Source organism: Aphelocoma coerulescens, chromosome 7, assembly GCF_041296385.1.
Source record: "Aphelocoma coerulescens isolate FSJ_1873_10779 chromosome 7, UR_Acoe_1.0, whole genome shotgun sequence".
In the NCBI taxonomy this organism is placed as follows: Eukaryota; Metazoa; Chordata; class Aves; order Passeriformes; family Corvidae; genus Aphelocoma; species Aphelocoma coerulescens.
In genome coordinates this window covers 21436944-21464419 of record NC_091021.1, presented here as the reverse complement: position 1 = coordinate 21464419, position 27476 = coordinate 21436944, and the positions used below count along the sequence as shown (strand labels likewise).

Sequence of the window (27476 nt, the reverse complement as noted above, 5' to 3'; positions counted from 1 at the left end):
TCTGTAACGGAAAAGTAGCAGAGAAGCTGTAGGAAGTAAACATTAAAACCCTTTTTCATACTGTGAGAAACTGGACTACAATATGTTGAGAATTTGAAGAAAGACAACAGTGAGAACTCTGTTCCCTTAAAGTTGGCTCATTCCACTGTTGTCTGATGTTACTACTTTGACATGTTTCTCTCAAAACCAGGCAGACAGTTTATCCAGGCAAAACTGACACTTCACTTTGTCTTCCTTGTGGATGTTACAAAAGAGATTTACCCATAATAGGGCCCATGCAGAAGGTCATCCTGGTCCATAGAAGAAATTAAGTATGTATCCAGTCTGCCAAGTAAACCAAAGGGCAGGCTACAGAACTTAGGCATTCTTAAGAGCAGTATGATTTGCAATGAAATGCTTGTTGTGAGGCAAAAAGTGATGTAAAAGTAACCCTTAAGAAAAAAAAGTATATCTTCACATTTGTAAATTCACTTCATTGGACACTGAAGTTACAGCCAAATTCCCACACATACTTAATAGCCCAGAGAACACACCAATCAGCCTGGTGAGCAGCCTGAGAGAGACTAAGTCCTACCAGCAGGACACACATTTCAACAGCAGAGAATATGACAGACCAAATTCTTATATTGTTTACAATGAAATAATTGTGATCTAGTGTAACCATCATACTGGCCTCCTTACTGAGAGCTGACCTGGATTAAGCGAGACCTTTTGAGATCATTTGGTGCAACTTTGTTGAAAACAAGTTCTTACACTTTATTATTGGTTATTGCAAGAGCCTGTCAAGGAACATCTCAAACATTTCCAGCAAAGAAGCTTCTACCACTTCTCATGAGTGACCTATTCCAATAGTCAGTTCTCACAGTGCTGAGTTTTGTTCTTCAGTCCAAATGGAATTTCCTCTGGAGAAGCTAATGCCCATTGGTTCTCATCCTGTCCCCACGCAGCCTTGTGAATATACCTCTGATTTCCCTTTAACACCATCCAGGTATCAGAAGAACATGATTAGATACTATCTGAGCCTTCTTTCCACTAAAACATTTATTTTCTCCAAACCTTTAAACACCATGGTGGCCTGCTTTCAGTCTCTGTCTTGAACTGCAGGAAACAAATCTGGACACAGTAGTGCAGGTGTAGCATAAAATTATTGGGTACACTGGATTCAAGGTGGATGACATGACCAGACCCCAGCCCATACTGATGCTTGGGATTACTTCACACAGAGAATTTCACATGGTCCTTTTTAAAATCTCATTCAGCCTGTCACTGCCTCCCTGAGTGGTGGCTGGGGTACCTGCCTCTCTGCCCATTTTGATGTCGACTTCAAGTTTGTTGAAGCTGGATTCAGTTCCATGATGTAGATCATTTATAAAGATATTTAACAGTAGTGGCCATACCACCAACTTCTCAGGAATTCCACATTACAACCAGTCTGACTTGCAGCCATTACTCCCACTGTTTGAACTGCAGCCACTTTTTGTCCTATCTTATGTTTTGTCTGTCTGGTTTGTATCATACTTTAAAAAAAAAAAATTGACGTAGACTGTGATTAACACCTTGCTAAAATAAAAGGCAGATGACCTCATCCTTTATCCTTGGATTTCTGCTTACCACTAATTCACAAATTTCTTGCTCTTGACATCTTCTGCCACTTGGAGCACCAGGCTTGCTTTCGCAATCCTAAGAGCATCTCTGCATGTCCAAGAAATATCTCTGTATTTCTCTCTGAGAATTGTTCTTCCCCCTTTTATTTCTGCACTTGAGTTCTCTCAGCAGGACATTTAAATGAGACTGTTTAACAACATTTAACTATTTGTTTTTATGTCTACACCTATTCCCACTCAGGAGAATGGACCACTCTTGTGCTGCAGGAAGGCTGTCTCTTAAAATGTTTCAGTACTTTTCCAATCAGCAACTTGATTCTCCAAGGAAGTCTCTCACAGGATCCTTATTAGTAGTTCCCTGATCAAGTTGAGCAATATGTACTATGCCAAATTCATTCACTAGATGATATTTATTGGAAGGTAGATACCAAAAGACAAAATATTTTACTTGAATAAATAAAATTCAAAGGAAAGAGTAAATATTTGCCCACATTTAAGTCCCAAGTGCTGTATTTTCTGATAAATCACTGTGCAATTGAATCCTAGTGAGATAGAAGTCACCTTAAAAATGTGTGCCAAAGGCCTCTAAGTTTTAAGTGAGTTGCACACAGCAGTACAAAATAGAAAATACACACAAAAATATACCTTGATCTGGATGTCCTCTTTGTGAGCTATTCAACTTCAGTCAGATCACTTTAGCTCAGTAAGAAATTCAGTACAAAATAATAAATCTAAGCAATTGTTTGAGTGACAGCCAAGTAGTCATACATTACTTTTAGACGTAATAGGGTATTAATCATTTAAAGCATGTTGACATTAATAAGCTATTTTTTAAAAAATTGAATTCAATTAAAAGAGAAACATGGTGAAGTAAAAAAAAAAAATTATTATTTTCTTACTCTCCCCAAAGGTTCCTTTTACTAAAACTCAGAAAGAAACCTTTGTCTTCTTCAAATGATAAAGCTTTTCAGCAGGACACAATACACAAAGAGAGAACTTCTGGTAAACAGTGCTCTCTTGTGGTTCTGTGCACCAGTGAGAGACTAAATCATTGTATAAAGATAAAGGTAGTCACAGTCTGAAATTTCTTGTCTCCAAGTCTAATTCAAAATGAATCCCTCAGACTTGTACTTCATTTAGTTCTGCATTTCATTTTTCTAACATGTCAGTAACTTCATATCTAAAGACCATCTTTAGATACTGTATTCAAAGCAATGTATGAAAAAATTTAAAAATAAATATAACAAAAATTTTAACTTTGATCTTTAATTGGAATTCACAATTGACAGTATGTCCAATACCAGGATAGCAGTTAATGAGTCAATTTTCACAAATTCTATTGGCAGAATTTTTGCATGTCATGGGATACATATATATATATATATATATATATATATATATAGGTTACTCAGATAGGTAGCCCACATCTCGTAGCTTCAATAAAATACAGCCCAATTTTTAAAATAAAAACCTTACTTTAACTTGCTGGGAACACAACAATGTTTAGACTGCTCCCCATGTCCACTTTTTTCTACAGTATAGTGTAAAGAACAAACTACTCATTATCCCATGTAACTAAAATATTCAAAATTAACAGGAATATCCCAACCCCAGGTACTACTTATAATAAAGTGAGACCACATTCTCATATTTAAACATATAAAGTATTCATCCAAAAGAACAAAAAGGTGCTTACAATATCAATTTATATAAGAAGTTGGTTTTACCTTTTCAAAATACAGCAGCTACTTCAGTTATAAAGTTTAAAAGGAATGCATCATTCAATTTCTATTGTTATTTTCTAGCTAGAATTTTTTAAAGCAGTTACTTCACTTTTATTTCCCATTTAATTCTAGCCTCATCATATATTAACAACAGGGTTATCAGGGTTACTATGTCTGTACTTATTAAGAGAAGTGAAGCAAATGTAACTAACCTGTTCATCCCTATCAAAGCTGTTGGATTTCACCATATCAGATGTAGGCCTGACTTGGCCTCGTGCGAGTTCCTGGGGAGCACTCTGAGAGTTCGGCATGGGTGGCAAAGGAGCTCTGCGCTTCTTCGGCATTTCAGCGGGCAGAGTGTTTGAGTCATACTGCTTGCTGACAGTGTTAGATCTCGTGATAAATGTTGGCCTTGGCTTGCTCATCAGTGGAGTTGCTGGGGCACTGGCAGCCTTGGGGTGTGGGAAATAAAAAGAAATCCAAGTTGCATACATTTTCTGGAAAACTATCAACAGTACTGACTGCCCAACTGGAATATGTTTCCTAGAAGTTTCGCTTATACAAAGCTACACCTTACTTGTTCTCTTTTCTTCTTGTTTCGTTGAAAAAAGCTGAAGAATCCTTTGTTTTCTTTCTCCTTCAGAACATCCATGTTTTCAGATTGGTAGGAGCCTAAAATAGAAAACAATAGTCCTAGATGTTATTTCATGCAGAGATTATTTCTCTAGCATTCTTACTATTTCACTGTGTCATAAACCTCCTGCAATGATACACAAAACACATCATAAATCACCTAAATTAAATTTTTTCTAGGTGTTGCAAAGTGAACAGTTTGCCTACCATCCATGTTCTTCCTCTCCTTCTCAGAACTCAGGACAAATGAGTTTCATCTGCTCTTAATACCCCCAGCACTTTGTCCAGCCCACCCCACTTGTCATATGTTATGGTTCATATCACAAACATAGTAAAAGGCAAAAAGAGCACTACACTTTTCAGCTCTCCACTCCTACCAGCTTCAATTTATGGCAAAGTGTGAAGTGGGACAAGCCAGGCCCCAGCCTGCACATGGGTGTAAACTACAGAGAAAGATCACCCAAACACTCAATCAGTGCATATATAATTGCATGGCAGTCATAGTAAATACAGTCAGAACCATTCTTGTTATCTTGCAGAATTTATCCTCCTTAAATTGCTGTATTCATGCTGAGAAATTGTAAGTGTAATGACTGACTTCTAAAAAATTTTATTAGAATGAACTTTTTTGAAGAAATCCCATTGAATGCAGATGTAATGAGCAACAAATCAGCAGGTCTGGTACAAGTATCAATATAAACATGATTCTAAATTTAATAAATTGATCTAGGGTAAAACTATTCAAAAATACTTTCTATGTAACTGGGTATATTCAATTCTGCACTATTATTTGCAATATGCATTTAAGATAGGACAGAGATATTACTCATGTCACAGTTAAGCAGATGTTATAGCAGGAGCAGGTGCTAATGTCCCTCAAGTGCTACAGTTTCACCGCCTATTTCAGTAAATCTTACCTTGAAAAGATGGTAAATTTAAATCAACTGGTGATGCAGCTACAGAGACACAAAAAGAAAGACAGAAAGTATGAATCTGAATCAGACACAGTAACAACTTACAAACACAGAAAGTCAAGCTGGATCTTCAACCTTAGGGAAAAATTAACTGGGTACTTTGCAGAAGTAAAAGGATGTGTATCTTTACTGCCTAATACTTAAGTCATTCAAGAACTTGAGCCTGAAGACATGCAACAGAGACTGAAACTGTGTACATAAGGAAGGAGGCTCCACTTGTATTTCTGAAGCAAAGAGAAAAATCAGTATGTAGAATAGTTTGCTCTGGTCTGGATGGTCAGGCAGTCCAAACTTGGAAAATGAACAGGAATGTATAATTAAGATATAATGTTAATAAAATAAAATTTGAATTTAAATTCTATTAAGTAAAAGATACTTCTCGCAATTTACTTTCATAAAGATAATGGAAAATTCAGAGCTTTGAACCTGCCTGCAAAATTGAAATGCTGAACTACTTCTTATTAAGAGAACTGAAGAATTTCTAAATTTCCTAGCAGGGCATTGCTATGTAGAAAGGACATATGCCTTTGTATGCCCTCCTAAGGATTTTTGGCTGTTGATTCAAGTGAAACACACAGCATATTGTGCAAAAAGCAGCTTTGCCAGTCTGTAGATGAAAGCCGTAAATAACCAGACAACAAACCAAATAATGCACTTGGGGCGCATGTAGTCAAAGTAACATGTTTAGGCAAGTTAAAATATGTTGGTTTCCAGTGTGGAAGAGAAAGGTATTTCATTTTTGATTTCTCTATGGAAAAAGGACATACTATCCAAATCTGTCATTCTGACCCTTAGCAAGTAAACTGAGATAACTCTTGAAACTGTAACCACCAAACAGTAAGGTTACCATATTTAGGTAGAAAGAGGGGCAAAGACAAAAAAAAGCCCCACAAGTTTTAGAGCAGAAATAAAATCAAGCAAATAAAACAGTGGTCAAAACCAGGAGTGAGTCAATCAATATTACTGTTTTCTACACTGAGGTAAAATTTTCTGCAAGAAATGTCTGAAATGGAACAAATCACACCGTACAAAATTTTTAATTACAGTATAGTAAACCTGTCACTGGCCCAGATGAATTTAAAATCTGGCCTAGGAATTTCTGTCCAAATATTAGAAAGTTAATACATTGTATCCCTGTTGGATCGCAATTAAAAAGACAATTATTATTCCTTCACAATCTATAAAATTAGCAAGCAGCATTCAGAAATATACATAAAGACCATCAGAATATTCTAACACTTTAAATACAAAACTAACTTTCTCTAACATTTCTATTCTTTTCAGGTCATCATGATGATGTGCAGGAGCTAAGGGAAATAGGGTGGTGTTGGGTTTTTTGGGGAGGGTGTGAGCAAAGGAAAAAAAGGCTTTGCATTTAAGTGAGGATTTGTACTCAGCAACCTCTGCTGGTAGCAAACACTTGGTTAGAAAATAAAACTTTTATACAGCACTTCTGAAAACAAAATTCCAGGTACACATGAGTCAGTTTCAGTTTTGTGAAAGACTAATGAAATATATACTAAATTTCTAGAAAATAATTTCCTAAGTAAAAAACCCAACAACATGTATACATTATTAAAACACACATTATTAAAAATGTTATATAGTAGCAATTTACAGAAGTTATCTTACCTTGACTGACATCCATGGCATACAGTTCTCTTAGTCCGAGGTCATTAAGAGATTTTGTCATATCAAGGGGCTCTTGAGACTGGTAACTCTTCAGTAGTAGAGTGTGCGAAGGATCAAACTCACATTTGCTACTGATAATTGGTATGAGCTCTTGAAGGGGTGAATGTGGACTAACTCTTACTACTGTCTTCTGTGTCTTCTTGTAGTTTATCACTACCCTTACTGTTTGCTAAAGAGAAGAAAATTCCAATAAATACTGGCACAAATTCTGAAAGAACTGCCATTTTTACAGCAGCCTCACAGTAATCACAGGAATTTCACTTATGGACAACTTCACCAGTGATGCAGGTTCAGAAACATTACATAAGATTCAGAAACATAACTATTTTGCTCTTCCTTTCCGTGCAAGAAAAGGACACGTGAAGCAGACTGCTTTCTCCTTCATCAGTGCCATTTGCCTGTGCACCAGGGTACGTGCCTGGAGGGAGATGCCCTGCTGGGTTATACTGGGCAGCTGTAGAAGTGAGGTGATGAGCCACAAGCAAGTGCCTGTGCACACGTGTGTAGGAGGAAGGCAGAAGGGCAGCAGAAGAGCTCTCTTGGCCCTCTGTAAGTGCTTTAGATAAACTAAAAGTCAGTATTCTTCTACACAGCAAAAGGACAAAGGTGGAAGGAAAGATTTAGGCAACACCCAGAAACTGGTTTAGTACTTCTTAAAGCTCCCGCCCTTTTCAGGGTATACAAAAAAGCCAAGAGAGAACAGCATGTATTAAAGGAAAATCAACATACAATTAGAAGGGCACATATATCACAGCATGACAGATGGTACAAGATGTTGATTTTCAGTTTGTTCAAGGCTGTACTCAGCTACACTTCATCTGCAGAATTTTTCAGAAGGCCGATAAGGCATGGGATTTCAAATAATACTGTAATATTTCCTTCTTTCAGCAGCAAAGATGTTTGCTGCAACAAACTGAGATGTATTTTACCTAAGAGGAGCTTATCAAAAACAGACTAAAGCATTTCACAGAGCTTCAAGGTGAGAAGATGAAAGACAACAGGAAAAGCTAAAACAAGAGGATGAGCTACCAGCTCAATATGCTGAATACAGCAGTGATTCTAATTTCTCAATACACTTAATTTTAGTTCTCACCTCTGGTATAACTGGTGCAGGTTTCTTCTTATCCATTTGTTTCGCCTTTACAATCACCTTTTCCACTTCAAGCATTCCCACTGGTGTGTTGGGTTTGAATTTAATCTGGCTATTTTCTGCGGATACCAACTCTATGGTATAACTTGATGGATTTAAACGATACTGTGAACAGAGAAAGATCAGCAAGTCCATCATGGGCTTCCTGTAAAAGACAAATGGAACTGTCACAACAGATGACAATTAAGCAGGCTATAACAAGACGAGCAGCTAAACATTTAATCCAAGTCGTCCTTTCCCTTCCAGGACTAAATAATTACTGCCAGACACCAACTTTAAATATCTTCGAGCTTTAAAAAAAACATAATTACAAAAAAATAGCCAACTCCCAAAAAAAGCCACTAAAAAGAAAATGAAACCAGTTTGCACAAAAGTATGCCAAGTACTTGAGCAGAGTGGGACCTGCTTGCTTGTGTGAAGCTTTTCCTGAGGTCAACAGGGACATGTGGATTAGTCACTTCATTTGACATTTAGTGGGAACTTTAACAGTGGTGATAAATACTCTGTTATTCATTAAAAACAGTTCTTTTGCAGAGCTTGGCATTTTTATATCCATTTTGAGTTACAAGGGACTTTCTTTTCAGAAAGTCTGTGCATGAGCCACTTGAAAGATGCAGGAGAAATGAAGCTTGAGAAAGTCACATTTTAAGAAAGTCTTGCATTAGGGATTCCAGAATTATCTAGGTTCTTAATACCAACAGCAAGAAAAAAGCTAAATGACAATATAGCAGGCAAATGCCATTTCTTTAGAAGCTCTGTGTGATGTAAGGTGTCCTTCCTGCAATGAAGAATGGCCAACAGAATTTGTCAGATGTAGTACCTGTATGTCCTTGTTCCCTCAGTGCTTAATGAAGAACATGCAGAACAGGGTATTAAGATAGGCTGAGTATTTCCAGTTGCTACTGAAATACATCTATTAAAGTTGTACTTGAAACAGAAGTGTCATAGATGTTTAAATACACCAAAAGTAAGGAGAACGTCCTTAATTCAGTTCTGTAACACGCAAAGTAAGTTATAGCACTATCAAATTATTCCTCAATAATTTTTTTTGAGGTGGGTAAGGACAATTTCATCATGACACCCTCTGCATCTTTCAGTTACAGCTGTGAACAAGGAAATCCATCACCTGCTCTGTCTCACAAGGACATTATGAAAATAATATCTTTGTGAAGCAATCAAATGGTATGTTGAAAAAAATGCTGAAGTGTCTATGAGAAATACAGGGTTTGGCTGGTATGGCTTTATCAGAAATCTTAAATTCTAGATGCAATCTCATAACAGAGGCAAGTATTCTGTTAGCACAGCCAAATGAGGAAATAGCTTCTACAAAGAACCATCAGATTAAACAGAATTCTAGATAACAAAGATCATGACTATATTAAGCAGTAAGTTAAAGCAGACTTTTCATATGATGCAGCTCTGTAAAAATAATTAAGAATGACTCAATGTTAAAAGTTACTGTAAACACTGAATTATTCCCCTCTTTAATTTACCCTAGAATATCATTCCTGTTTCCCTTCCTCTTAAAGGACAAATGTTCCATAAGCAAACTGTCTTCTGATTTCTAGCAGCAGGGCTGAACTCTCCAGTGCACATGCTGCACTTCCAGAAGATGGAAACTGTTTGAAAGCTGACAGATATTTCCTTTCCAGAGGAAAGCTTCTGCCTGCTTAAGTGGCAGGAGAACAGTTGCCTCAGGAGACAAAGGCAGGAGGAACAATAAAACAACAACAAAAAAAAAACATACAGAAATGGTACTCCAATGTGTGGGAAAGCAGTTTCAGATGGGCTGAAGAGGCATAGGAGAATGTAATATACTCCCATGCTTTCATCTATATCATCAGTGGCAGCCTGAGGAATACTATGCGAAATGCAGAATAACAACTACACCTCCCCTTTCACATTGCTAAACCAGAAAGTTTATTTCAATTCATCTCCTGTATATAGCACAACCTGCTTCAGTTACAAGACAGAAGGAGGAAATACTCCATTTCTTGTACTTCTAATCCCTAATGAAACGAGTACATCCATGCCACCCTAAGAAGAAAAGGGCTGCAAATGCAAATATCATCATTCCCCCATCTCACTAGGGGCAGAGCAGGGCAGGGCCGAGGAGGAGGGAGCCAGAGGAGGCTGCAGACACTACTTCTGTAGTGACCTTTCTGGATACTTAGTGTATCCAGTAAGTTACTTGTTACCTTTTTTTCTGGTGAATTTCTATACACTGGCTTTAAAAGCTGCCCTTCAGTTACTGTAGAGAAGTAAAATTATTAAAGATGACCAGAGCAAGAATTGACAAGCGAGGATCCCAGAAAACCATCCCATGGAAATGCACCACAGTGACAGGGGCAAGCCCTCACGTTAACCAGTCACACAGCAAGTGACAGAATGATAAGTCAGTACCAGCTGCACACAAACAACAGGTACATGCAAATTAGTACATGAGAACAGTGATTCGGTACAAATTTGCTTTCCATTGGTACTTCCAGAAACAATGTGCTTGACTGGAGGAAGATGGACTTTAAGTCCCCCCACTCCACCGCAGGCAAGACATCTTCCAACAACTGCTTCAGAAAGATATTCCTACAGAGATTAAAAAACCAACCAAACAAGCTCTTCTTGTAATCATAGACTCCAAAACTAGTAAAATGATAGGGACCAAGTCCAGAGAGCTGGCCAGAGTAACGATACGAACACCGATACGATTTGAGAATCGTTCTCCCTTTATTGTTCACCTATACAAGCTTATATCTACATTTGCAAAGATTCACACCCAGTCCCTCTAGACAGCCTCTAATCCACGGGCGAGACAACCAGTGTATAACTTTGCCAAGGACTTTCAGGGCTGCCTGCAGCCAGGTGATTTCCAGGCTTGCCTGCAGCCAGGGGCCAGTTCAGGGGCTTTTCCTCAGCAACCCTGGGTTGTCCAATCTTTCCAGGGGTATCATACACCCCTGTTCCACAAGGAATCCCTCTACAGTAAAACTCTTTTTTCCTAAAGTCTGCAAGGATTAAAGATGGAAGAATATATGTATCACAGTACATTTAACAGCTTCCATAATTAATATTTAGCAAACCACCAAGAAGTGGCCATCAGCTACCTCAGATGACATCATCTGCTGGTCCTTCTTTATCTAACTTCAGTAAAATACTTATTTGCAACTTAACTTCATTAACTTACTCTAGGTTTTCTGGAAATCTCTGAGTGTAAATATATTTACATACTCCTGCACCCCTTCATCTCTCATCTATTTTTCTCTGTTTAGTCAGGTTGTTCCTACCTGACTAAATAACAATAAAAAGTAGCTAAAAGCAGCCTCTCATTACATCACATAGCTGATAGTTAAAAGATGACCCTTCACTAGAACTACACATTCACTGGAATGTATCAAAGCCTGTTATTATTGTAATCAACAGTGTAAGGTGTCACTTCAAGTGCTCAACTGTTTAAAGGGGAAAAAAAAATGCATCAAACTGACAAACTCCTCTCCAAAAACAAGGGCTAGAAATTTGCTACTTAAAAAAAGTTGAGATTCTAGATTTCTGATACAATCAAACTTGAGGAACTATGTCTTCCCATAATGAGATTTCCAGTAAGCACCACCAAACAAACAAAACTGTCTCAATAATCACCAAAAGTATCCCTAAGTAGGGGTGGAATATTAAAAAAAGAGAGAAAAGAAACATACACACAGGCTTTCTATAGATCTCCAATTACTTAATTATAATGGTTTCATGGCCCTCCTTGCAAAAATATTTGCTAATTCAATTCTCTAAAGCAAAAAAGACACTTGTTTTCATAGAGGACAACAAAACCCACCAAAACTCACAAAATTTGTTACGAACAAATTTAAGTACAATAGGTTTTGAAAAGTAGGGCACCACAACAAAGCTTGTTATTCACAGCTAGTTATAGAGAGTAAACCAACGGTTTATTAAGAATATTTTAATAAATGGAAATACTCAAGAATGGAGCAAATGAAACCTCACAAAGGACTCTTATAATACAAAACAAATTCAGCAAAGCTAAGGTCTCTCTAAAAGACATCTGAAACTGAAGCCCCAAACATACTACCCTGCACAACTATTTTTTTAATACACCATTTCCAAATTAAATGTGTTATCATCATATTGGCTCCTGAAACTGCTAAGTTAATTTACTGATGCATACAACTGAAACTATACAATTTCAAGAAAACTTTCTCAAACTCTGCATTTATTCCCTGTGGGTAAATAAAAAAAGCTATCAAACTGATTAGGCTGCTAAAAAAAAAAAAAAAATTCTTCAAGTTGGGTTTGGGTTTTTTTCCTCCTTAGGCTGCAAAAAAATTCTTCAGCTCTATGCTATTAAATCACTCTGAAAAATGTTCCAATTAAACAAAAGCAGAACAAAACAAAACAACCAACAAAAAGCTCCACTCATCTTTCTATTCCTTCTTCAGAACACTGTACCTTCACTTCCTACCACTCATTGCTCTTACCACATTTGAGGTGGGTGAGTGGTTGTTGCTTTAAAACAACTGCTTGCCTGAGATCCCCCTTCACAAACCCTGTTATCAGAGTGCACACGTCCTGTCAGACTCTGAAGAGATGAACTGAATCTCTATCACCAACTACTGCAAAGTACGAATTGGTGTCAAGGCTTCAATAAGAGAATCCACCCATTCCTGAAATTTCAGAATGAGAAATGACTTATTTCAGTTCTTCCTTTTCTCAAGTCTTTCGCTTTAGTTACTTTAGGTCAACCCAAGAATGAATAATTCTTCTCTGGGAATCTTCTTCTCTAATTCTTCTTTTGAATTTCATTCTGATCCTCTTCTACCTACTTCTACGTAATCAGGATATTTGTCTCACTAACACCTTGCTTTGTGCTACACAGCTCTCTCTTGCTATCCACTGTGCCAAAGTAGGGAGCAAACTAACTCAACTTAATCTGAAACTGAAGGTTTCTTCTACTGGAGCATGGAATTTGAGCACATGGCTGTTAAAACTCACCATTTTGCTTTTTCTAGTATGAGATTTAAAAGGCGTTCTCTCCTCAGGACCTTCAGAGCTGCTCACTTCCAATTATGAATGAAGAAAAAGGCAAAGTAACAATTTGTTTGTTTATGTCATTTCTAGAGGGAACTTGCCTATTTGTTCACAATATATGACTTAGAGCAAAGCTGGAACAAATGATAGTTCGAAAAATGTTTCATAGTGCACTGCAGGTCTTGCGCATCTCCCCTCATTCTGAGATGAGCCTAACAGTGCTAACACTGGCTCTTATTTGCAAGACAGCCATGTATGAAATCAATCATATACAGTATCTTAATTGAAAAATCCCATAACTGTGGGATAATAAAACTGATTGGGAAACGAGTGCAATTCTTGATAAGCCTGTAAAGCCTGTCTCAAACACTGAATAATTATATACAGTGTAATCTGACCAAGTGAAGATAGATGTAACATTTCTTTCTGGCACTTTGTTCTGAGCAAAGAATAAGAGAGGGCCCATGGTACTTGTAAGCATGGACAAAGGGAACAAAAAGAAGAACAAGAAGTTCCTGGCAGTGTACACATGGAGCCTCATTTCTAAGAAGGTTTAAAATCAGGAAGGCACCACATTTACAGATTGCAGTATTCCTTACTATAAACATGCTGGAAAGAACACCATAAAGCATCAAGTACTCACATTATTTCAGAAAATTTCTTCTGAGAAATAAAACCTCACATTTAAGTTATCCTGAAAATCACACAGTCAGGGAGAGGTGTAAAAAGAGCCACTGTAGTTCTGGTGAACAAGCTGATATTTGATGTCTAAGCAACAACCTCATGAACTCCAGCAAATGACAGTGTGCAGATTCATGCCAGACTTCATCTCTCATTAAGAAGTAGGTAAAAGCACACATTTACAGTACCTGGCTTGAATGAATAAATAAGTCAGCCTGCTTGGTTTCAGCAGGAAAGACATGGGCCATACACTAACACAAGGATAATATACAAAGAGGTTTGTTTATTTCAGCTTAGGATAGCAACGAACTGGCATCCAAATTGCTGTGATCCATACACAGCCTTGCACAGGATTCTTCTTACTAGACCTACATTTTAAGTCCCAGGATTTACAATTTCAGCTTAACAGTAAATGTTTAGCTCTTTCTGAACCAAAGGCGACTTGACAGTTACATATACAATCTATCCTACCAATTAACACTCTGAAATATGCATTCCAAAGTAAAACCAGCTTAAGCAAAACATAATTGTTATAAGAAATCCAAAGGATTTGGATATGTATTTATAGCTATAAATTTTTTTGAAGCATTACAGAATTTTTCTGAAGTGATGACATGCTTTTTGAGGACTGCTAGTAGTTTACAGTTAGTAATGCTGAGCAAGTGCTGAACACATAATTTTGTACCCAAATAGGATGAACAAACTTCTCTTTAAAAAGCAAAATGTATGTGGGAAAACTCACTGAATCATACAAACCAATATTTTATAGAGATTTTTAGTGACTAGAAAAAACAACAGATGTGGCTACACATACCATCAGGTACCATACAGAATTTTGGAAGCTCAAAAAACCAGGCTTCCGAAATGGTAGGTACATTTATAAAGTAGGTGTTTCCATATCTACCCAAAAATCATAGTAGAATCACAGAATCATTTAGATTGAAAAAGACCTTTAAGATCCTCAAGTCCAGCCATTAACCCAGCACTGCCAAGTCCATCACTAAACCATGTCCTCAAATACCACACCTACATATCTTTGAAATACCTCCAGGGATGGCAACTAAACTAGTTCCCTGGGCTGCCTGTCCCAGTGCTTCTCAAACCCCTTCCATGAAGAAATTTTTCCTAATATCCAACCTAAAACTCCCCATTGGGGAGGCCCATTAGGCAATTTCTTCTTACTCTATCACTTGTTACTTGGCAGAAGAGACAAACCCCACCTGGCTACAACCTCCTTTCAGGTACCTGCAGAGAGCAATAAGGTCCCTCCTGAGCCTCCTCTCCAGGCTAAACAGCCCCAGCTCCTGCAGGTAACCCTAACCCTCCTAACACTTGTGATCTTGACACTTCACTTCGCTGCTCTTCTTTGGACACACTTAATGTTCAGGCTTACACAAGTCATATATTTTACCAAATGATTATAGCCTGGATGAAGGCTGAAGTAAACTTAAGCAAAAAAAAAAGACAATTAAACAAGACTATCATTCTGTGTAACGTACCTCCCGTTAACTGTAGTGTACTTGATCACATCTCCTGGCAGGACCACTGATAATTCAATATCTTTATCAATTACATTCTCTTTCTGTTCCATGATGAGGTTGGGTGGCTCTGTGTTATCAAACGGAGAAACAGCAATGGATTTTGTTTCAGATGGAGGAGGTGGTGCTTTAGATTTTCTTCTGAAATAAATAGATAAAAATTTAAAATCAAGTATGCATTTATATATATGATTCCATACTGGCAAACTAACAAGTCTCCAAACAGAAACCAACAATACTTTATTCTTTTCTAAAGCAATATGTGCAACAAAGGGATAAGAGAATATTTTAAACATACAAACAGTGGTGACAGGAGACAAAACAGGTTAAGGTATCCATCACAAAAAAAAAAAAGCACCCAATAAACATCAAGCCAAAAAGAGTTCTTTAAGGTACCATAAAAAAGTAAATTAGTTAGTTGTTTTGGTTTTTTCCTCCCTTGGGTTATGCAAAGACCCTATTTGTGCATTCTCCTAAGAGATTTACTGGATTAGTATAAACAGGAATACTGTACTATACAGTATGAAGCCAAATTGCACTACCAGTGTGCTTAATATAGGACAGATACTGGAGCAAATAGTGAAACTTTTCCTCCCTAAATTCTTCTTTTGGTCATTAAAATTATCCAAAGAAATCCTACCAGCTCTAGATAATTTAACTTCTATACAGTAATAAAAAACCAGTGTAACCAATTCTATTTTGTTGTAATATTTCTTGACATTTCAGTCACAACATGCTTTCATATATTCCCCTCACCTATGTTGATTTTCTATTCTAATTTTGTTGATACCCTTTCCCATGTCAGTGACCAGACAGTTTACTCTTGAATACAAGGACTGACCACTAAATAAGATGTATTTACTTCACTTTAAAAAAATTCTAAAACAGTCTGAAACTCTCTGCATCTCTTAATATATGCATGTTACAGTAAATTCTGAATGCAGGATTCTCATGTCCCACAACATCTAGTCCAACATCTCCCTTTATTTAAATAACTCTACACAATTATATTATAGAAGGAAGGACATTCAGAAGGAAAAGATACTATTATTAAGACTTCTACCACCAGAAACAAAACCAAAACAGAGTCAAGATGCATTACTTCATGAGAGCTTTTGAATTTCTTACAAACATTCTTGAATGGAGCCACATTCACAGAAAGTTAAAAGACATTTCAAACATAATACACAAAGGTTCCAAAAATATGCTCGTCATTTAGATGGAGCTGTACCGAAGTTTGTTTAATTTAAACCTAGGGAAAGAAATTAACTCCTATAACTGTCCTACAGAATTAAAACAAAAATGCTAGCATACAAACAGAAACACAAACCTTTCCTGGGAAAACGAAGTTTAAAGTCGCTCACAATGAAGAACAAACAAGGTCCAGAGCAGCATTGCAAAAAACAACTGTAACGAGGCTTCACATGACCGATCTGTTGCTGAAAGTGCTTAGAGTTTTGAACTTCAGAACTCTGTGCTGAATAATTAACTATTCACAGCCCCTCAGAGCTAATCCAGAGTACTCACAGGCCTCCAAAAACACTGAACGAGGATCCACATTCAAGATTTATACCTCCTCTCTCAATGTTTTAAATTAGTTTGGTGTGCCCTGCATGCAATTCAAGATGTGCAACATAAGCTGAAAATCTGACTTTGGTCTCTACAGCAGCTTGCCTGGGCTGTTTCAGGGTTACATGAACATTGCAAAATGTATGAATCAAACTTCTTTGTACTCCTCCCTGGCTTCTCTGAGGTTTTTTTCCCAAGATATTTAGCTTTCATATAACTGTCAAACATAAATTATTAGCTAATACAGAGCATCAGTACAACTATTAGAAATAAATAAAATCTCAAAAACACAAAAACTCACCCTATGACATTAATATGAAAAAACCCAAAGTGAACCAGTACTGCTTGTCCCCCCTTCTTTACTCTTTCTTACATCTTTAACTTCAAATGACTGTTAAAAGCTATTTATCTCAGAATGTAATCTTTGAAGAAGGGTCACAGATTGTTTTCAAATGATAGTGGACTCTATCTTCCATTACGCAGACAAATGCAATTTTATCACTGGAACACTACTGTTACCAGAGTGCTTAATGACACACAGCAATAAATGTGGTTTATTCATACAGTGTCTAACTTAAACTGTATAGAGCTAAAACTGACCAAATACTCTCATCAAAACACATATGCAACAGTTGAAATTCCATGTATTTATAAAGAACACACACACGGGGTCAGGTGGTCTAATAAGGTCGCTGAAGCCTCGCAGCCCCCAGTGCAGAGCCACATACCCCACCCATCTCTAGAAAATCTGAATGTGCTTTATGGCTAGTTATGCTTACACGTCCCACCCCACACAAAAGGAGGAAAAATCCCAAGTTTACTTCCTCAGAAGTTATGCCAAGTTTTGGCAACCTCTTATTAAACAACAGGGATCCCAATGCTTTCATTTTCTGCTTCCAGATGCCATGTCTGTTTTTTCTTCAGCTCTCACCAATTCTCTCATCTCTCTTTCTTAGCCCAAAGTATTTGCATTTGGTCTCACTGCTTTTTCATTATTTGAGCTTGTGTCTACCTTACCAGAGGAGCAGTTGCCTGACTGGCAGGCTGGGCTGCACTCCCAGCCCCAGAGCTGGTATGAGCAGCAAGAACAGTTCAGGTGACCATGATTACATAAACAGGTGAAGATGGAAATACACTTGCAGGGGTAGTTTTTCCCTACAAACCCTCCTCTCCTACTCTGCAATTCAAGAAGCTGATGAAAGTGATTTTCTCACCAAGGTGTCCTCCACACAACATTTTATCCTGACACCAAAAGTAACTCCAAGTCTATACCATCACTTCAAATACCTCTCCATCATAAAAAACCAACAGAAGCCTGGTTCTCTCGTCTCTTAACATATACCAGGTACTCAGCAAACCAGCAGAGCTGTTGATTTGTAATGATTTTGCAAAAAAGGCAGAGAGATATTAACCTAGTTTCTTCTCCTGAAAACAAAACCTGTTATTTTTAGTAAGACAAAATACAATCATAACAAAGAGAGTAATTCCCCATCATATAAAAACAACACTTCAGAGGCCAGAAAAAAGGTGCTCAGTAAGTGGTCTTACTCCCAGCACCTTTCATGTTTAGATAGCTTCCAGATGTGCTAGAATCTAAGCCAACCTGTTCTAATTTTCAAAATAAACATTAGAAGGAGTTAGAACAACCAAAAACATGCTCTTCATTTTCATGGCTACTATAGAATTACAGGAAAGCTGCAGGAAGAATCAAAGTGCAGCATATTTAGCTATGAATTAGTTAATACAGAGGGAATTAAAAGAGAAATTTTAACCAAATGAGGCCACAGCTCAATAACAGTAAGAACTCCTCTGGAAATTGTGCTACAGTATCCTACACGATGTGGGTCCTCACTCATTCCTTGTCCCCATGGGTCCCAGTCCCATCAACTGGCTAACCTTCCCTATACACCAGACATTGAAACTGCCCAATCCCAACTCTCTAGAAGAGATGCGCTCCACACTGATTATCATAAGATAAACAATTCCAGAAACATATTATCTTCTACATAAATTTGCTTTTTAAACAACTGCTGGAGCCAAAGCAAAAAAATAAATAAATGTTTATTCTCTGATTCTTCCTAGCCCTGGAAAAGGCAGCCAGAGGGACACCCACAATGCTCTCACAGGGACCCACAAACATAAGGTAGTGCAGCCTGGGCAGAGTTTCTGTTTCCCTTGTTACCAAAGCATCTGGAGCCCACTGCTTATGCCAAGGCACTCAGCTGGTTCCCATCTAGTAGAGATTACACTGCTCCCCAGACAACTGATTCCTATCTCTTAGATTTTTAAATTTCTGAAGTCCCACCTGCAATTCCTGCCGGTCTATATGACAATACAATCCCTGCATTAAAGAATTCTCTCAGCAAAATATAAATAGAAGAATATAATTTTTAAGAGAAACAGTGCATCTTTAAATCAAATCCAAGACCATAAGGTCAACATTTCCTGTGCTTCAGATCCCACTTCAACAGAATAAAATGTCACCGATGTATCTCAACAGCTTTCCGGCTTGCAAAGAAAAAAAATAACAATGTCAGTGATCTGGATGCTTAGAAGCCTTTTTAAAATAAAAGTCTGACACAGTAAATAAATAATGCGTCTATTTATTCGATTTCTCAAAAAAATCCTGTTAGAAAGTTACAAACAGTATATTTTTAACTATCAGTAACTAGAGAAAGGCAACATAAAATAATGAAAAATACTTGAACTGGACCTGGATATTCCAGTTTTCACCAGCACTTCTTTTCAATAAGAACCTCTTTCCCAAAAGAAGGAGGGAAAAAAAGAAAAAGAGGAAATCTATCTGCTGGATTAGTGTACAATCAAAGGCTACAGCATCAAGGAATATTACTGTTTACAGCACTTAACTTCCCATTTGGAACACAATTACATGAGAGTACACAAAGACAGCTTGATAGCACTCTCACTGAAATTATTTTGAATCTAACCTCCAACATCAGAACCTTTTCTCAGGTTTCCTATGGCATTCACCTAGGACAGGACAGGTCATAAGGATCTCACTTGAAATTCGGTCATCGCTCAGGTACTGAAATAGTTCACTAAACATAGTGCATTAAAAACCTGCTAAGCACAACACATACACTTCAGTTGGTTAATTTGACTTACGGCACTATGAAGAACACTGATTTATTCAAAAAGCAATTTTTTTTTTTTTAATCAAACTTTACAAAATTATATTTGCCACAAGTACAGGAAGCACTCTGTTTTATTTTCACTCAAAGTCAGAAAAGGATCTAACTCTACTAAGATCGTAGCATGAGAGGAAAAAGGCCCGTGCAACAAAACTTCTTCTAGATCTTTTCTTGTCTTCGGCCTCTCTTCCCAAGCAATTATTATAATGCTCTCCTGACTATTACAATAATGCTGTTTCACCACCACATCATAGAAGCAGACAGCCAAGGAACAGTTGAACAAGAGTTCAGGCCTATATTAAAAACGTGGATTTGGGTTTTTTAACAATGATACATCAATTTCGGCCAACAGGTATACAAAATATTTAGGCTCCTATTTTCACCTATGGGCATTCCCAGCCCAACACTCATTTTTTAACACTAACAGAACAAATTTGTCTTCTAGACTGAGTTTATTCTGTTCTCTCTTTGTGGATAATGGTTTCACAGCATCACCACTGCAAATCTTCAAGATCAAACACTGCTTGCTAGGAAAAAGCTTGGAGACAACTGCAGCATTACTGTCTGATCTGCTCCTCATAGTCCAGCAAATGACCGAAGTTGCCAAGGCAGGTCACTCAAAAAATCACTGCTATGTATTTCAGGCATAAGTATAGATGAAAAAATACTTTAAAAATAAATTCTATTCATCTTCACTAAATTATTACCAGGCACACAGGTTTCTGTATAAAATTTGGGATGCCATTTAGTGCTTCAAAAAGGTTACTTTGAAGTTAGATATACGGTAGTATTCTAATATTTCTCCTTAACATTAAGCAGCCCAAATATTTGCTGTGCCAGCCCCAGAGCATGACTATCAGCCTTGATACTGGGCTTTCATCTCAACATCAATATCACTGTTTGATATACAATCTCTCTCTTTATTTTTACTATAAAAGCACCAGTTAGATGTTAAGATCAAGGTATGGATCAATGAGAGTCAAACAATGTCCATTCTTAGGTTATCCCCTCAAGCCTGGCTTATGATACTTGTAGGACAATATAAAGAAAAAATATTTGCTGTATCTGCTCCAGAGAGAAATATGATCTTTCAGATTCTAAACTCATCCATTTAGTTATCTGGGGAAGAATGTGAGGTCATATTGTACAGATATGCACAGTCTAGCAGATAGCCCAAGAGGTACCAAGAAAAAAAAACAAGTTCAAAAATACATTTTAATTTCAATTTCCAGGTAGAGGAACAAGCATGAACAGTTTGTAAATATTTTGTGATAATGGGTTATTTTACAGGGCACTTCTCTATACAGATTCTCAATACTGAAAGGATATAAGTATTGTAAATAATACTGGTATTTTAAAAATAATAGAGAAAAATAATATGGCATCAAATAAGGCACTGGGTATATGTCTCTGCCAGCACAATAATTCATTGTGCAAGTGATATATCAACTGACATGGCAGTAGTAACGCTGTTGGTGATAATATTACTAATTAAGTGATCTTTGAAGATTTTCTCTATGGATTTACTCAGGGAGGTTCCAGCAAACAACAAATCACCTGCAGATGTTCTCTGACTCGTGCCTTTATTCAGATTACTGCTATAAAGAAAGTAAAAAAAAATGTAAAGTGCATTTCCACTCTCTTTCCATAAATAAAGTGGATCAAGAAAATGAGGCATCCCTGGAATGAGGACATCTTTTCAAAGATCTTGTGAGAGAAAAAGCTTCCCTGGTCAATGGATGTGTGGATTTACGCCCCCCCCACCCCTCCCCCCACCCCCCAGCTAGCCTCATTGCTGCGAAGATTTTTTTTAAAGTCTTATCCTAGAGAGAAATAAATCACAGAACTGGGACAGTAACCATGACAGTAAGGTGAAAGCTTAATGGAATCTCTGGATGTCTGGTTCACACTAAAAGCAAGAAAGCAGCAAATGAATCCTTCAGTTCCCTCTAGACCATTTGGAACAGACACTTGCCCCCTCTGATTATTTGTCCCCATGGCAGTGACAGTCTTGAAAACAGAAGCGACTGTATTTGAGCCATAATTCATTAAATGTTTTCTCTCATTACAAGGAAAAAGAGGCAATTCTGAGACAACATAAACACAAATCTGTATTATGGGCATGTTTTTAATTGTGCTCCTCTTAGCATTAAAGGGGCAGTAACTCAGATATAAACCTATAATGTAAATCATTAAAGTACAAATTTAAACTTTTCTAGAAAAAATATTAATTCATCGCCCTTCAAAGCTAAATCATAACTAATATTACAATGATCTTTTCAAGCTCACTTAAAACATACGAAAGACCCAACTTCCTAGAACAGAAAGCTGCTTAGTTGTCTTGTACCATCCAACAAAAGACAGTTAGCTCCTCTCTATGCATAAGAGTTGCTTTGCTCTTAGGAAGAAAACCAAAAGCTCAGAATCCTAGCAGGCAAGAGAGGATTAAAAAGAAACAATACTTTCTCCTCTAAATTAGCATGAAGTTTATTATTATTATTGAGGGACTACAGAAATGTGTTCTGATACAAGACTTTTGTTACAAAACATTCTGTTGTGCCAAGAGAAGTATTTCTTTTTCTCCTGGGAAAAAAAACAAAACAGATCAAAACTAACAAATAAAGTGAAGTCAAAAATTAGTTCCAATGATATTATTTCTAAAGAGGTTGAGAACTTAGGCTTCTGAAGTAAGTAGGGCTAACACAAAATACAAATACAAACTTCGCATGCCCATGTGTGACATACCTCTGCAGTAAGCAGATACTTATATCTATTTTTGCAACCTTTTCACAAAGTAAAACATGCAAAAAAGTAGCCTAGATTTGCTACCAAAAGAAAGAACAAAAAATCTGAATGGCATTCAAAACTATTAAAACCTTGTATGGCTCACTTAGCCTTTATTATATTTACAGTTACGAAAACAGCCTGACAGAATGGAAGGAGAGCAGGGAAAAGAAAGCAGTAAATCTGTAACAGTAATTGAGTAATATATAACTGACTGAATAAACAGGAAAAGAAAACAAAGAGCAGCCTGATCTGAAGGGGGGAGCTTAACCTTTGATACACTAATAAATCTAACAAATACTTAAAACTCAAGCAAACGTATGTTACCTCCACTAAAAATAAACCCTCAAATCTTTTTCAAGAACTAAAAAGGTTGCTCATATAGCTGTTTTTCTTCCATTACCAGTAAGAAAGTTCAATTAAGGGCTCTCAAATAGAACAAAACCTGAATCTGTCCTTCTGGTTGTTACCTCCCAGTCATGAAAGCAGCTACAATGCCACTGTCTTTTCAAAGCCTGCAGATGAAGCACCTAGCTCTGATCGTGGCTTTTCCAGCCGCTATTCTGAACATCAATAGAAGTAAGAATTGTCAATTTATCTGAGCTTTGCTGCTGCTGCTGCTGCTTTTCTCTCCTGTTCAAAATCATGTTTTAGAAGTAACACTGGAGGCAGGCACTGGATAGATTTAGAGGCTGGGAGAAGTAAGGAAAAGGAAAGCAGAGCCACTCATATCACAGCAGCCAGGAAAGGGGCTAATACAGACCCTTCCCTTTTCCCTCACAGACATACATGCCTCAAATATAGGTACGTTGGTGTAAATGTAGGTGGGTGACAGATAAAGTACTGCAGGGCAGCAGCTAAGAAGCTCTACACTAACAGGGAACACAAAATCTAACCCCTCTCCTTTTAGCTGCTGTAGAAGGCTGAGTTCAACTGCAACAGTCCCGCTTCCCAGATGAAAATTCAGATATGGGAAGAATAATTGAGAAAGCAGAGCAATGCAACTTTAGAAAGCACTGCAACTCACTTTCATTTTTCCTGCAGGTGTTTCAAACAGAAAAAGTTTCTCCCTGGTAGAAAGCTCTTCATTCACCAGAAGCCTTCTCTTAGCAGTTATATCCTTTATCTACCTAGAGTTTGGTAACACTTGAAATCTTTTGTACATTCACACAACCAAGAAATAGGAGAACTTAGTAAACTGAAGAACAGAGATGACATTAAGCATTGGAAGGGAATGGGAAGCAAGAAAAGTTTCCTATCCTGAAAAAGAAGATTAAATAGAAATATATCTCTGTGTGTGTATCTATGTACATATATACACAGATGCTATGAGACACATGATGAATATATGGTGAGTTCCTACATAGACAACGATGTCAGCAAATAAGGCATCCTTGCTCATTACGGGAAAGAAAGAGAAAAAAAGGGTTAAGTTTAGGCTAAGAAATTGTATGAAACCAAGGATTTTCTTTACTAGATTTCAAGAGGAGCATCTTGGCAGTATCTGGAAAAGTATGATGTAATGAAGAGGTTTCTCCCATAATATGAGGACTGTAACTAGTTCCCCTAACAGAAATACCGAGCATCTTGGGCTAACACTGCTTGCAAAACTAAGAAATGCTTTGAGTACCTACCTGCCACCAGATTCTCCTGCTCATCCTTTACAGCTGCCTTCTATCTTGTGTCTTCACCGTCCTCCAAAAGCAAAGTGGAAAAACCTTTTACCTTCAGGACCAGGGTCACATTTACTACCTCCTCAAATGCCAGTGCTGCTGCTGGAGCCCCAGCCTCATCTCTCAGGCACTCTGTGAGGGGCAATGGGTGGTACAAAGCAGAGTCACAAGTCCCATCCCTGCTCTCTTCACAGCATAAACCCGATCAGCAGTTCTCATGGCCACCTTTGCAGCCACTGAAAGCAGGAGATCCCTCCCCTTTGTCCTACTTTAACTCCCTCATTGGTTGGCAGCTCAGGGCCCCAAATGAATGCTCCTATTTTGTCTCCAAACTCATCCCCATCTGCACACAAGAGCTGTCATTATCCCCTTTCTCTGCTTGTATCTGCACACTCAAAATCCCCTGGATCCACTCCTTACTGGATTCTTGCAACATGCAAGAGGCAAGGAAGAAAGAAGATATTTCTTTGAAGGAAGAAGATATTTCTTTGAAGGAAGAAGATATTTCTTTGAAGGAAGCTGGCTCCCCTGCATTACAGTAACATCAAAGCTATTTTGGATGACCACTTACTTACATTAGAAAGTGTCTGCAGCTTCTGTAAAAAGGTACAGGACTTCAGCATCAAATATGAAGTAGGAAAAAATTCTTATTTATATAAGAATTATTATAATCATCAGCAGTCTCCTCTGAGGAATGTAAAGAAACTTTCCTAATGAATGCTTTGCTGTAACTACTATACTTCACTTTTATATTCACTCCTGCATCCTTCTCAACTTTCACTACCACAGCCAGTTTACAGCCAATATACTTCACTGCTGAGTTTTTAGCATGCTAACAGATGATACAGCACCAGCAGCATACTGACTTTTACAAGAAATTCAACTGAACACTGTTTCTTAAACTCTTTCTTTGTTGCTGTAAGCAAAGTCTACCCTGGCATTGTGCAGTTATTTAGGAATTTAGTCTGTTTAGATACTAGAAAATATTTTAATGCTTTCCATGATAAATGAAAGTGGTATACAATACTCAAGGAACACACAGAATACACAGCAAGGACTCTACCATATTAAACACTAAAAGATAAAATAACTTTTACAGGTTATTACAAGCAACTAGTGGAGCTTTTTACCCCAACAACATTTTAGATCAAAATCGGATTAACGCAAATCAAAGAACTCAGAAAAGCCTTACAGTCTGCATGAAATAACAGCATTCCTCATTTAAAATAATCTCAAAAATCTCATTTGAGCTTCTAGGCACCAAGTATCAAATAAAATAGGCAACAGCTTCTATAACCACAAATGTATCACTGAAATTTCAGCAGTCTGTCCACATGGATAAAGGTCTTTACACATCCTCATCTTTTAGCCAGAGATGGGATTTTAAAAACCTTTTGTACAGTTATTACATCCTTTGTCTGAAAAAGGACAGAAGACATTAATTCTTCTTCCCTCATACAAGCCTATATTTAAGTTCTGGCCTACAACTGGATTCTGCATTCCCTGCAAGAGCAAGGACTTATATGCTACTGCAGGTATATAATTACTGGTAAACATTTTTCCTCACAGCAGGTGTTAGGACAACACAACACAAATATTACTTCGAAGCCATTCTGTTCAGCCTCTAAACAAGGAGAAGGGAGAATAATAGCTAAAATTGATTATTCTACTTTTCTGCTTACCTCCAAGATAGCACAGGTGGTTCTTCTCCATTAATATCAGGTGAGTTTCCTTCAACAGCATATGGAGGTAGAAGGGAGGGTGTGTGTGTGTGCATGGCAAGCTCACTGTTGTTCCCTTCTGCTACTGCTGACATCAGTAAGCCTACCTATTTATAATCCCACCACCTGACCAAACAGCCTACAGAGTACATCTAGAGATTTGTACAGCCTGTAATCCTGACATATCTACTTCAGCCAATTCAAAAGAGAGTATTAAGTAGCTTTGTTATGTCTTCTGTGGCTTTATACCATAGAAAGAATCCAATCCTGTTTCCCGCACCCCTTTTATTTGCGCAAAACAAGTTTAATGGGAATTTTTAGAACCAGGACTAGTCCTTCCATCCATGCTTTTTAGCTTTCCCCATTTCTCTGACTGTGAGATATCCAACTAAACACCTCAGGTGATATTCTAGTGAATATTTAGACAACAGAGGCAAACACCCATTTACATCCAGTTAATTTCATCATCAATACTACCTACAAAGTTACTGACATTTAAGATTTTCACAAATCAATTTCACAAGCAAAGTACAATATTTATTCTATCCCAAAACCAAAACCAACTCAGAAGTGTTTAAAGTAGGATAATTTACAGAAGCGTGACCTCATTGTCAGTTAAAAGCAGAAGCTGCTTAAAAGCAGCTTAAAAGCAATTCTTGATTCAGTTACCTTTACCCAAAGTCAGACCTAATGCATGCAGCCACAGGAGGGCTGCTTGCAGCTGCATCTGCCATGGGACTGGGAAGGAAAGCAGTCAACAAGCTCTTTGGGCAAGTGCTGTCATCACTGGCAACATCCTGCAGGTTTCTATCATTGGTAAATGTTGCTTCTAGATCTGTATCAGGCCACAGTGTGTTTCGAAGTGGCTTGAGTAGTGCTTCAGTTAGAGGAAAACACCTGTGTGAGCGCCTGTGTGCTGAGTAAACAACACTACTGACAGTTCCTTATCTAACCTTTGCTACCTGAGAAGTCCTACCACCAGCATCCATTCTGCATTATGCCAGACAAAACAGAAATCTAAGTCAGCTTTGCCTAAACATGTGTAAGGCTGAATGAAACAATTAGATGAATCAGTTGTGTTCCAAGTCAAATGCACTCTGCAACCAAACTTCAACAGTTAACAGTAAAAGAATAAAAATCCTTTCACTTGTTTGATAAGCTGGAGAGGGCAATAATGCAGATGCAGCCAGGCTTGCAGGACAGGACTGCCAGTAAACGTTTGGTGCATACTGGGTATCAATGTTGCCTAAAACACCAACATACTGCCTATGGCTGGTATGTCCCACACAGGACACAACACTTGAGAATTTCACTTGGAGGCATTAATTATTATCTGGGTCTAAGGGCTGGAGCTAGAAATACACAATTAATACTCACAGTAATAAAACATCTGATTTTTTTTTTTAGTCCTGCTGTTATCTTGTGGTTATTCTACATACAGTTTATCTAGTTAGCATTACCTTCCTTCTGGCTTTTACAGATAAATTTACTGCTTAATCACTGTTGAAAAATCATATGGCTTTCCTTCAGGGAGTGACCAATGGAATTTA

The 27476-nt window shown here is 37.6% G+C and overlaps 1 protein-coding gene across 5 annotated transcripts in view; it reads right to left on the bottom strand.

Moving 5' to 3' along the window:
- The window catches only part of COBLL1 (cordon-bleu WH2 repeat protein like 1), an 80651-nt gene that overhangs the window by 22373 nt on the left and 30802 nt on the right, over window positions 1-27476 (bottom strand). For 2 of the 5 annotated variants that reach the window (XM_069020792.1, XM_069020790.1), the window contains 6 exons: window positions 14989-15168; window positions 7721-7922; window positions 6568-6796; window positions 4879-4917; window positions 3906-4000; window positions 3541-3780 (listed from right to left, as the gene is read on the bottom strand). In XM_069020792.1, the coding sequence (XP_068876893.1) occupies window positions 3541-3780; window positions 3906-4000; window positions 4879-4917; window positions 6568-6796; window positions 7721-7922; window positions 14989-15168 (985 nt within the window). Of the gene's footprint in view, window positions 1-3540; window positions 3781-3905; window positions 4001-4878; window positions 4918-6567; window positions 6797-7720; window positions 7923-14988; window positions 15169-16357; window positions 16452-24166; window positions 24419-27476 lie in introns of those variants that run through there. The other 3 variants (XM_069020794.1, XM_069020795.1, XM_069020793.1) reach the window with 3 other exon arrangements.